The sequence below is a fragment of the Lethenteron reissneri genome, chromosome 43 (genome assembly GCF_015708825.2).
Source record: "Lethenteron reissneri isolate LAM-NWPU_2019-01 chromosome 43, ASM1570882v1, whole genome shotgun sequence".
Lineage (NCBI taxonomy): Eukaryota > Metazoa > Chordata > Hyperoartia > Petromyzontiformes > Petromyzontidae > Lethenteron > Lethenteron reissneri.
Window position 1 is genome coordinate 11,873,273 of NC_083821.1, and position 12,194 is coordinate 11,885,466.

General features: G+C 52.4%; 1 protein-coding gene across 3 annotated transcripts in view; it reads right to left on the minus strand.

Moving 5' to 3' along the window:
• Nucleotides 1–12,194, minus strand: part of LOC133353284 (collagen alpha-1(XIV) chain-like) — a 283,983-nt gene that overhangs the window by 115,502 nt on the left and 156,287 nt on the right. For all 3 annotated transcript variants that reach the window (XM_061569396.1, XM_061569397.1, XM_061569398.1), the window contains 7 exons: nt 10,102–10,231; nt 8,925–9,073; nt 7,394–7,523; nt 6,224–6,372; nt 2,408–2,537; nt 1,435–1,574; nt 329–458 (listed from right to left, as the gene is read on the minus strand). In XM_061569396.1, coding sequence (XP_061425380.1) covers nt 329–458; nt 1,435–1,574; nt 2,408–2,537; nt 6,224–6,372; nt 7,394–7,523; nt 8,925–9,073; nt 10,102–10,231 — 958 coding nt within the window. The remainder of the gene's footprint in view (nt 1–328; nt 459–1,434; nt 1,575–2,407; nt 2,538–6,223; nt 6,373–7,393; nt 7,524–8,924; nt 9,074–10,101; nt 10,232–12,194) is intronic.

The following is a 12,194-nucleotide window of genomic DNA, read 5'->3' on the forward strand; positions in this document are numbered from 1 at the left end:
CACGTGGTCTCAGTGTGCGCGTGTGTGTGGTGTGACGCGCGCATGGTCTCAGTGTGTGGGTGGTGTGACCCACGTGTGGTCTGAGTGTGTGGGTGGTGTGACCCACGCGTGGTCTCAGTGTGTGCGTGTGTGTGCGTGTGGGTGGTGTGACACACGCGTGGTCTCTGTGTGTGCGTGTGGGTGCGTGTGTGTGCGTGTGGGTGGTGTGACCCACGCGTGGTCTCTGTGTGTGCGTGTGGGTGCGTGTGGGTGCGTGTGTGGGTGGTGTGACACACGCGTGGTCTCTGTGTGTGCGTGTGGGTGCGTGCGTGTGGGTGGTGTGACCCACGCGTGGTCTCGGAGCCGGCTAGGGGAGGCGACTCCCCATCAGCGTACACAGCTGTGACGGTGACGCGGTAGCGCGTCTGGGAGTTGAGCCCCGTGAGCTCGCGGCTCGTCACCGAGCCCTCCACCTCCACCTGCAGGGCGAGGGGCACGCGAGGCCGCCGTGGGCAAAACGCGGTCAGACTACAAACAGCAGCCGTGGCGGCGGTGGCAGGTTCACGGCTGGCAGCAACACGTGTGACTCGTCCACCAGGGGGCTTTCATGTGGCCCTAAAATTTAGAAGCCTCTCTCAATTGACACCAAGTAACAAACCTCACTAATTGGCTGTGTCGGGTGGTGGCGGGTTAACGACGCATTATATTTAAGCGATCTAACCCAAAATGTTTTTGTTTATGATGAATGGTAGCTTCTGGTTTACCTCGGGCTGTGTAAAATGGTAGAATTGAGACCATGTTTTCACATCGAGTGATTCCACTGCCCGTGCATTACATGTAATCACGGAAGATGACGTGAGTTTAAAAACTAATGAGGCATTGGCTCATTTTCCTCTACTGCCTCCATGCCCTAAAACTCCCTTGCCCTGTTCAGGTCCAGGCTCAAAACCTTCCTTTTTCGACGTAAATTAAATGTATCCACATTTCCACGGTTTTTTTTTTACAGCATCTTGAGATTCAGCCAACTCCAAAAGGTAGGGAAGCAGGAGAATCCGATGCAAAAGATACGAAGATGGAGACTTCTTTGACTTTGACGTGTAAACAGAATGGTGAGCAACACGTACGCACCACTGCCACGCGACAGCAGCAAGAAGTAGAGGCTGTCCTCCCAAGTGGCGGATTGACAGAACAAAGGACGAGGTTAAGAGATAAACACTCAGTTCTATAGGAAGCGATCGCAAGGAGACGAGAGAGGTCCGCTGGGCCTCATCGTCGGCTGCCACGGGACAACCGTGGCGCCGTTGTCGTCATCACCGTCATTGTCATCTCCATTGTCATCAATGTCATCACCGTCATCGTCGTCGTCATCTGCGTTGTCATCAACGTCATCATCGCCATTTTCAACGTCATCGCCGTTGTCGTCACTGTCGCCGTGGGCGCTCCGCAGGGCCTCACCTCGCTGGGCTCGGAGCCGTCGTCGTGTGAGTAGCGCACGCGGTACTTGAGCACCCTGCCCTCCGCCGGGTCCCACGACACGCGGAAGCTCGAGTGGGTCACGTCGGCAAAGTTCAGATTCCGCACGCCGCGCAGGGGCACTGCGGTGCAGAAGAAAAAGCAAAGGCAACGATTCCTAATTTCGTAGCCATTAACAGACGATTGGGACGAGTGCCTTTAGCGAGGTAACGGTGTGGCCAGAACCACGCCCAACCACCTTTGTCTCCAAAATACTGATGTTTACACATCGCATCAAGTTCCTATTGAGGGCTTAGTCAACTCAGGGGAGGCCCAAGGCCGGTTCAGATAATCACCACTGAGCCAAGAATGAAAACCAGTTAACCAGGTTCGTAGCAGAGTGCAATCCAGAGGTCCCCGGTTCTATCTCCCGGCGTTGGCAGTTGAATAGTGGACAACTTTCTTGAATGCCTCCTGCCTCTGTCCACTCAGCATTGTTAGTGCATTGGCAGGTTGCCTGTGATGGGGTGAAGTGTGAGTAACGTTTGAACCCGCGCAATCGCCCCCCGCCCCATGCGCACGTCACGACACGGTGTCCCGGCACGCGGGAGGCAGAGATACGAGTGAGCAGCACAAACCAAGCACAGACGCACGAACACACACGTGCGTGATCACGAGCTGATACAAACACGATGGTTGAGGCCGGGGAAGGGGTCAGAGGAGTGAGGGGGGGTGAGGAGGATGAGGGAGGTGGGGAGAGTAAGGGCAGCGAGAGGGGTGAGCGGAGTGAGGACAGTGAGGGGGGGTGAGGAGGATGAGGGTGGTGTAGGAGGGGAGAAGAGGGAGGACAGTGAGGATGGTGGGCATGGCGAGGGTGGCAAGGGGTGATAAAGGCGGTGAGAATGGTGAGGCGGGTGAGGGCAGTTAGGGGGGTGAGGAGGGTGAGCACGGCGAGGGCGGTGAGGCGGGCGCTCACACGTGGTGTCCTGCAGGGGAATGGGCTCGCTTCCCTGGTCCGCGTACAGCGCGTACAGGGCGATGCGGTACTCCGTGTTGGGCGTCAGGCGGTCCAGCAGCGTGTCCTTGATGGACGCGCCCACCGTCACCTGCGCGGCAAGAGGGACGCGGATGGTAAACGCCACGTGCACGCTCGGTCAGCACGGCTAGCTATGTACGGTGCAAAAGAAGTTCAACGTATGTACATGCAATGCAAGGATGTTCGTGCCGCTCGAGGAGACAGACTCCTCGCACGCATTACGACACCAAAGGTCACAAAAGTCATGGTTCTGTATAAACAAAAATGAGGCTTCAGTCTTTTAATGAAAATGTAATACTTGAGTTCTCCTCAAGATTCTAATCTTAGGAGAGTTGAGACTCTCCTGTCGATCGTGTGTCTTTTACAACGCTCAAAGTCGCATTAACACAATTTTATTGAAAGCTTGAGAATGCGCGCCATTTGTCTTCGTACAAAATGGCAACGCAATTTTCCCCCACACCAAAAAAAAATCAAATTTTTTCGTGGGATTTTAATGGTTTTTAAACAAGCCGTTTTGTAACAAAGTATAGTATCACCGGGCTTTCTCCTCGTATTATTCTTATTTATAAGCCTGGGGGTATTGAGGGGGGGGGGGTTGCGTTCTTGTGCTACAACACTCAAACGCCACTCTGAAGTTGTAATCCCTGAGTGCATTGCACGGTGGATAAACAGCCGTAGTGCTTTCCTCAATATAAACCAGATCGAGTGCCGGTAAGATCCTCGTAAATAATTACACGACACGGCCGCGTTTACTGCTCGTTTCTTGAGGAAAGCCTCGCAGAGCTCCGAGTCCTGCACAGGATGATTTTCCAAGTCCTTTTTCAAAGCGTTTTAAGTGCAGCTGTAAACTGTAGCACAAGAAGAAACCGCACGCGGTGTCTCAGTGGATAACAATGAAGAGGTCCAACCCAAAATAATCCCACCTGATGACGGAGACTTGTGTTGCCTCCGAAACGTTGTGATTTTTATTTTATTTTTTATTAATTTTAATTTCATTTTTTACCTAGGTGACTTTACCAAAAGAACTAAGAGTATGAATCCTTGCAGTCACGAAAGCTTCAAATCTAGAACCAAAATAACCCCTTTATTTTGGCCCGGTGTCTCACACGATGATCCTAGCTCGATCAGTGAACCTCACCCACACACTGCTGAATCACTGACGGCTTGTCCCACCCCTACCACAGCATTACAGTCGTTGCAAGGTGTGAATACTTAAACAAAAATAATAATACGTGCTTATTAACCACAGCAATGCAATGTCAGAGATTCAAGCAACAAAAATTAGCGAATATGCTGATGCTCACAGTCCATTATCATGATTCTATCCTTTTTACCCAAAAATAATTATTTGGTGATTCTGCGCTGCCAGTGGTGAAAAATCACAAACAACAAAAAAACCCATTGAGTTCGTTAATAACTCCATGGTCTTGTAAGAAAACATATGTAATAGGTGAAGTTTTGGGTCATGGCTCTTCTTCATAGCACCCTTCTTCATAACAGATTCGTAGCTTTCCATCCGCGTGCGAGTAGAAGAATCACACACGCTGCTGAAATTCGGAGATCGTCAAAATCCCAGCACATGACCGAGTGCTTGAGTGGAAATATCGAGCAGCATGGAATGAACGTGCTGCGCTCCTCCGTTAAAACAAATTCTGTTCGTGACAAATGGCGTGGGTTTGGTCGTAATGGAAATCCCAACATGGGGGCCATGTGATCCTTATGGTGGTATCCCGGGGTACCATAGTACCTCAGCTCTCGCACAATGTCTGTGATGCAGTCACGTTTAGTCTGTTGATGGTCGGCGATGCGGCAATCGACTCATCTCGATGAGCTGTACACGATGCACCACTACGGTTCGTACCGCGAGCGTTCAGGGTTTCAGCGCAATCGTTCTCGCTGCGTTTCGACATCGCGGAGTAGCACTGATTTCGGATTGATTGGTACCCCAGTCGTGGAGTGAAGTACGCCCCTGGAAAAAATAGTGTCTCAGAAACAAAATATGTAATTGCCTCGGCCATTTTGTACTATGTGGTGCCCCCCCGGGGTACCGCATAACGATCATGTGAAGAATGCAAGACGTTAATGTGGGATATCAGTCAAGGTGACGCTCTTCCAAATACCCGGGAGAATCTCTGCCAATTGCAGTGGGACAGTCGTACAGACCCAACGTGGGTTCGATTTTCTGTTGCTTACCCTCCTTCAATTCGAGTCACCATTGAAAGAGAGCTTCTTGGCTCAGTGTGCCTCACCTGATATAAACTGCCTGAAATGGACATGAGGCGCTGTTCCAGCCAAATGTGAGGTGAAAAAAACACAACCGGCGCCGGGTGCTGAAAAAAACCTGCGCTGCTCGGTCACCAGAGGCTGCCTGACCAGTTTCTGTGAACTGCATTGCTTGCTGGGACCTGGCCAGAGCACGTGGATTTACTCTCCAACACACCGGTGTGCTGAAGTAATAACTAATTAGCACGTTTTGTTTACGTGACAACTCTTATTAATCGGCTGTGTTGGGTGGTGGCGGGCTTAACGACATTCATATTTAAGGGATATAACCCAAAAAAACCTTTATTGTGGATAATATTGGTCGCGAAAGCCTAGTTTGGATATCGCATCTTGTGACATCTGGAGAACGACAATCCCTAATGTTATCCCCAACGTGGAAATGAATGAGCGGGATCAGAACTCAACTGTCGTAGATGGATCTAGGCAGGTGGCCATCAGCTGCCTAGCTCCGACCATAGTGGTCGTGGCGACTGCGGATGCCTCCGATGTCAACCCTGTCCCCACGTCTGCCTGTCCTTCGCACTCCTTCTCTGGTCTTGAGCGGGTTGATTGGCCGTGCTAGCATCACATTTGTCAGACGATTGAACTTGGGTCATCCTCATCTTTCTCATTCCACCGTGCCCTGTAAGTTGACGTTGGGCGCTGCTGCACAGGATTTCACGGCTGGGTTGCGTGGCTCTCTGAGGTGTATTCTCGGGTTGCGCCGCTTGGTTTTCGACGGGAAGTCCGACAAATTATTCCCGAAGAAGCTCCCAGGCACGTGGAACAAAATATCGGACATCATGCCAAACGGCGTGTGGCAGAACCCAAAAACACATTGGACAGCTGTGATGTTCAATAGTCCCCCTTTTCTGTGCCACCCAGCCACAACTAGAGGTGTAATGATGGAGTTTCACCTGACTGCTGGGTTTTATAATGTGATTCATAACATTTATCCAGCGACTAAGGGGAAGACGTAAAGGCAAACGGTGGTGGGATAACGTTTAGGGCAGATCTTGGAGGTCGCAGTTAATCTAACATCTTTCTGTGGTGGCGAGATATTAACTACCTCGCCTGGTATACAGGAGGTTGTGGCTTCGATCTCGACTCGGATGCCTGTTTGCATGTTGTCTCCCCGTGGTAGTGTGGATTTTTCTCCGGGCCCTCCGGTTTTTCCGTCCACATTTAAAATCAACGTGCGTTGAGAGTATTTGGCTGCTATACATTTCCACGTTATATCCCACTTCGTTGAGCTATAATTTGTGGCCAGATTGCTTCTGAAAAAAAGCGATATAACAAATAGTAAAATAAGTTTTACTGCACGGCACCTGCAGGATGTGGCGGAGAGGAGAAAGCTTCGGTAGTGAGGTTCCCTGGCATCAACGGCTTTCGGCCACGATCACCCCCCTCATCTCAAACGGTGGAACTTAATCAGCGGGAAGGTGCTGGACCGGCCGAGGGGAGGGGTGGGGAGTGGGGAGCACGGGGACCTACCTCGCGCTCCTGGCTCGTGTCGCTGCCCGCGTCCACGGGGGAGAACACCAGGCGGTACCCCGAGGCGTCCCCGGCCGCGTCCCAGCGCACGCGCATGCTGTGCGTCGTCACGTCGTGCGTGCGAGCGTTCCGCGGGCCCGCCAAGGGAACTGCGCGCATGCGGTCACACGCGGTCGCACATGATCACACGCGGTCACACGCGGTCACACGCGGTCACATGCGGTCACACGCTGTCACACGCGGTCACACGCGGTCACACGCGGTCACACGCGGTCACACGTGATCACACATTGTCAGACGCGGTCGCACGCTGTCGCACGCTGTCACACGCGGTCACACGTGGTCATACGCTGTCACACGAGCGCAGCCCTCCGCGTCGGTCCGCCGATGGAGCAAGGGCCTCTCGGTGCCGCGCGTGTCGGGAGGGCTATTCAGGGTCGCTTACTTCACCGTGCTGGTCGGTGCGAACGAGGAGCATCGACGCGAGGCCATAGAAGTACGGTTCAATATGTATTTTGCTCTACTGCACTCTTCTGCCCACCATATAGCCCCAAAGCCTATAATCCCTGTGATGCATTGTGGTTGCCCATCCAAGCACTGTGTTCAGAGGGTAACTCATTTTCAGTTGCATGTGCGAGGTCAAATCCGGCCAGGTGGCTCGGCAGTAGCGGGCTCGCAATCCCAAGGTTGCGAGTTCAACTACTGGCTGGGGCTTGACTCAACCCTTCATCCCTCCAGGGTCAATACAGTGAGCACCACTCCATGGGGAGGTCAACAGTGGCTGTCCTATGGACAAACCTGCCCCCACCATATGAATGTCGAATGTCCACCACTGACCTCGGGCTGCAAACAGGAGTTGAGTATCACCTCATACGTATGTTGAGAGCTTCTTTCGCATGTTATACTGAGGTGCGGAGGAAGGACAACAAACTAAACACAACAAGCAGTTCTAAAGATCTTAGTTTTCAATATTGATTTAAAAGTGCATAGCTTCCTAATATCGTCAGAATAAGGATTGCAGACGGCCGATGCAGGGATCGTTTTTGTTCGATGGCTAGCAGCGATAAGCCGCTGCAAGGATGGTACCACAATCCCCTGCTGACGAGATCGGCAGGGGATTGTGGTTCACAGGTCAGGGGCGAGAGGTTACGGACTCCGCGAGCTACTCACGTGTGGTGTCCTGCAGAGGGATGGCCTGGCTCTCCTCCTCGCCATACAGTGCGTACAGCGCGATCCGGTACGTGGTTTTGGGGGTGAGGCGATCCAGCAGAGTGTTCTTAGCTGTGGCGCCCACCGTGAGCTGAGGGGAGGGGTGGGTTCAGCGTCCACACGGTGAGCAGCGTGACCTGAGAAATGTGGATTAATGGCTGCGAGATTGGGGGCAAGGACTCTGTAGTCTCGGGTAAATGAGTTAGTGATTTTGGAGTCCCCTGGTCTAACAATGTTTTGAGACTAGGCTCAAAATAAAGCCATCTCTGGTGTGGATCAATCAGTTTCAAAGGCAATGCATATATTATCAGAGTATGTTTTTTTGCATTCTGACCACAAGTATCGTGGTTAATGCAGACATGAGTCCTTGTAAAAAGGTTTCACTTTGGTGTTTTAACATCTTAACACCTGTTTTGTTGCCAGAAAAAAGGGGAAAACCTATTCTCATATTTTGGTACTGGCAAAGGAGGTCCCATGATGAAGTTACTGCAGGAGTTAACATTAAAAGATTAACAGAACCTTCGAAGTTACTCGGATCAATCACAGATGCCCACAGTGCGGAGTGCAGCTTCACTGTCATCGTAGTTCAAATTCGTGGTATCGGTGCTTTGTTTTTGCGTACGATTTCGAAATAATGCTCGAGGTTTTACCCAGGACACCCTTTTGGGTTGTTTCCTCATCTCCTCGTGAAATAAATATTTACTTGACTCTACGTGTGTTTGCGAAGTCTAATTATGCAACTCATTGGACACTCCACTGCTGCTTCTCACAGACCCTCCTCCTTTACTTGAAGTAGGTCCCGAATGCCAACCGCTTAACCGTTGACGAACCCCACAATATCGTTGACGAATACCATTCGCTTTGGGTCTTTTAGCTCTTCCTGGTCCCCTGATAATGTCCGAGTAGCGCATCGACCCCTGAAAGAGATCCCTTGAGGTAAAATGAATTAGACCGGTCTCTCTGGAGAACCTCCTTTCCATTTCACAACTGAGGCACGCCAAGGGCCATGCCGAGCCAGCGCAGAGTGGCCTAGGAGGCCCTGGGTTGTTTTTTTGACTGCACAACCTACTCCACATCGCATCAGACGTAATCAACGGGTTGTATATATGTGTATGTATGTGTGTGTATGTATGTTGAACTGCTTTCGCGCGGTGTGTAACCAACCGTACTAATCGGAGGCTTGGCAACAAACTAAACAACAATGAGTTCTAAAGAAATGAGGCACACGTAGATGGCGGGGTGACACCGTCCTCACAGCGCACTTGACTGACAGCGCACGCAATAAACTTGTCACTAGCCCTGCCCCTGGCCCTGCTTGGCCCCGAGCCAGATTCAGACATCTTGCGAGTCCAGCGTGTCGTGGTCCAGTTCTGGCCGGGCACAGAAAAAAATCCAGCGGGAAAACCACCTGCACCGCTGGCTCAGCTTGGACTTACCAGGGCCACCCCCCCCTGCCCCCACTGGCACGACGGACAGTCTCGCTGCCACCCACCTCGCGCTCCTGGTTGGGGTCGCTGCCCGCGTCGACGGGGGCGAACACCAGGCGGTACCCCGTGGCGTCGGCCACCACGTCCCAGCGCACGCGCATGCTGTTGGTCGTCACGTCGTACGTGCGTGCGTTCCGCGGCCCCTCCAGAGGCACTGCGGAAAGAAGAACGACAGTGATGATAAAAACAACCACTTAGACCCTTCCGGAGTGCCCCGGGATACTGTGAGGTGCTGCCGTGCGTGACGTCACGTGTCTGTGAGGTGCTGCCGTGCGTGACGTCACGTGTCTGTGAGGTGCTGCCGTGTGTCACCTCACGTGTCTGTGCGGTGCTGCTGTGTGTGACATCACGTGTCTGTGAGGTGCTGCTGTGTATGACCTCACGTGTCTGTGAGGTGCTGCTGTGTGTGACCTCACGTGTCTGTGAGGTGCTGCTGTGTGTGACATCACGTGTCTGTGAGGTGCTGCTGTGTATGACCTCACGTGTCTGTGCGGTGCTGCTGTGTGTGGCATCACGTGTCTGTGAGGTGCTGATGTGTGTGACCTCACGTGTCTGTGCGGTGCTGCTGTGTGTGGCCTCACGTGTCTGTTAGGTGCTGATGTGTGTGACCTCACGTGTCTGTGAGGTGCTGCTGCTGTGTGTGATGTCACGTGTCTGTGAGGTGCTGCTGTGTGTGACTTCACGTGTCTGTGAGGTGCTGCTGTGTGTGGCATCACGTGTCTGTGAGGTGCTGCTGTGTGTGACGTCACGTGTCTGTGAGGTGCTGCTGTGTGTAACGTCACGTGTCTGTGAGGTGCTGCTGTCGTGTGTGACCTCACGTGTCTGTGAGGTGCTGCTGTGTGACGTCACGTGTCTGTGAGGTGCTGCCGTGTGTCACCTCACGTGTCTGTGAGGTGCTGCCGTGTGTGACGTCACGTGCCTGTGAGGTGCTGCCGTGTGTGACGTCACGTGTCTGTGAGGTGCTGCTGTGTGTGACGTCACGTGTCTGTGAGGTGCTGCCGTGTGTGACGTCACGTGTCTGTGCGGTGCTGCTGTGTGTGACGTCACGTGTCTGTGAGGTGCTGCCGTGTGTGACGTCACGTGTCTGTGAGGTGCTGCTGTCGTGTGTGACCTCACGTGTCTGTGAGGTGCTGCCGTGTGTGACGTCACGTGTCTGTGCGATGGTGCCGTGTGTGACCTCACGTGTCGTGTCGTGCCCGCGGAGTGGCTCGCTCGCCCCCACGGAGTTGACGGCGAACACGGACACCTCGTAGCGCGTGGACGGCTGCAGCCTGCGCAGCAGCACGGTGCTCAGCGAGCCCTCCACCTCATCCTGCCATGCACACACGGCGCCACACCGCGCCCTCAGCGCCATCGCCGCGCCATCGCCGCGCCATCGCCGCGCCATCGCCGCGCCATGCCGAGGGCACTACACGCCATCGCCACTCGACTACCTCTCCTTTCTTTACTAGTCCTCACCCCCGTGGCGAGATCCTTGGTCAGGTATGTGGGTCAGACTCTCTCCATCCTGCGCAATCGCCAGTGTCGCCTGATATACCACACCCATACAATTAACCACCACCATCAACGAAACTAAAATATTTTTTCTTTTACCAGGTAAGGCCCACTGAGCTATAAAGCTCTCTTTCCGAAGTGAGCTGGCTACAAATGCTAGCTCAACGAAGTGACTTTTCACGTGGAAATTTATAGCAGCCAAATACTCTAAAAGCGTGTTTCTAAATGTGGAGGGAAAAACCGGACGACCCGGAGAAAAGTCCACGCGAGATCAAACCCATGACCTCCTGCCTACCAGGCAAGGAAATAATACCTCGCTACCGCTGCAGCAGCAGCCATGCTCTATAAACTGCTGGATGAAGGGCTCTCCAAGTTGCCGCCATCCATCACGATGATCCATCTAGCTCCTGTACACGAGCTGACCTCGTCGCTCCATCTCCGTGGTGGTTGCCCTCGGGTGTGTTCCCTCCTTTGGCTGTCACTCTGTTGTCTGTCTCGTCCATCAGCTGCCACCACTTCCGAGATCTGGCCCATTCGGGGCAATGTCATCACCGGTCTCTATACAATACAAGAGGGTAATTCTAATACAGCGTGTTCTTCTATAGCGCGTGTTTTCATAACGCGAATTGGACATAACGGGATGAATATATTGGGGAACATTTTGTATAACACGGATGCGAACCGGATATAGCTCGATCGAGTGAACAGAACTACGTCGCGTGAGTAGGAATAAGCAGCTGCCTCGGCGTAGAATCACACAAGGCGGGATACTGCTGGATGCTTCTAGATGCTACCCATGCGTACGCATCTCACATGTTATCGTGGACTGTGCTTTACCCCATGTTGTATATTATTCATTATAACGTTATTGTTCCATAAAACGGTGTTCTTCAGGAACACAACTAATACCGTGTTATAGAAGAGTAGCACACAAATAATTGCAGACAACCGATCTCCATTGACCGGCGTGGAGAAGTACGGTCAATTAACCGCCATGATCCACACGGCGCTGGGGGGAGCCCTCATCCAGCAGTAAATTCATGAAGAAGCCGGTACCACGTACATAACGCAGGCCTCATATCAGCGGCCGCAGCAGCAGGTGCAGCAACGATGCAGCAAGGAACAGCCACAAGGCTCGACTCGCCAAAAATAGACACGAACTGTGCAATAAACTGTGGAAGTGATTCTGCAGTAAATTTAGCAGCATCAAGCAAACACTGTTTTGGCAACGATTAAAGAGGTTTTCCCTTGCACGACTAAGTCTGGATAATCGCAAGCCATGGCATGACTTTCCAAGAACCATTATCTCAAAATATTCTAATCTGTTCACTTTGGGCAACATTTGTAAAAATATTTGTATAATCACAACCACATTGATCGCCACAATGAAGTCATTTGTCTCCAGCAAGCGCAGCACGGCCACGCCCACCAACAAGCACCACCCCTCAAGTGAGAGTGAGCTGCAACCCCCGCTACGTGGGCCTTGACCCATGGCTGTGTGTGGTTGGCGGAAGGGCACGGCATGTCTGCTCATTCACACTCGACCTCTCCGGCCTCCTGCACCGTGGAGGAGGGCCATTGCTCAAAGCGTCACCTGTTATATAACCTTTGTCACTGTGTTTTTTTACAAATGTGTTGATTGTTTTTAGCTTATTCATAATCGATAACGATTTATAATTACATCGCGTCATTCACGTGAAATGTATCTGTAGAATTTTTAGCATGCACAGCTTTTGCACGGAGGCTTCGGAAACCTGCAAAGCGGGAAGGCAGCCAGAACT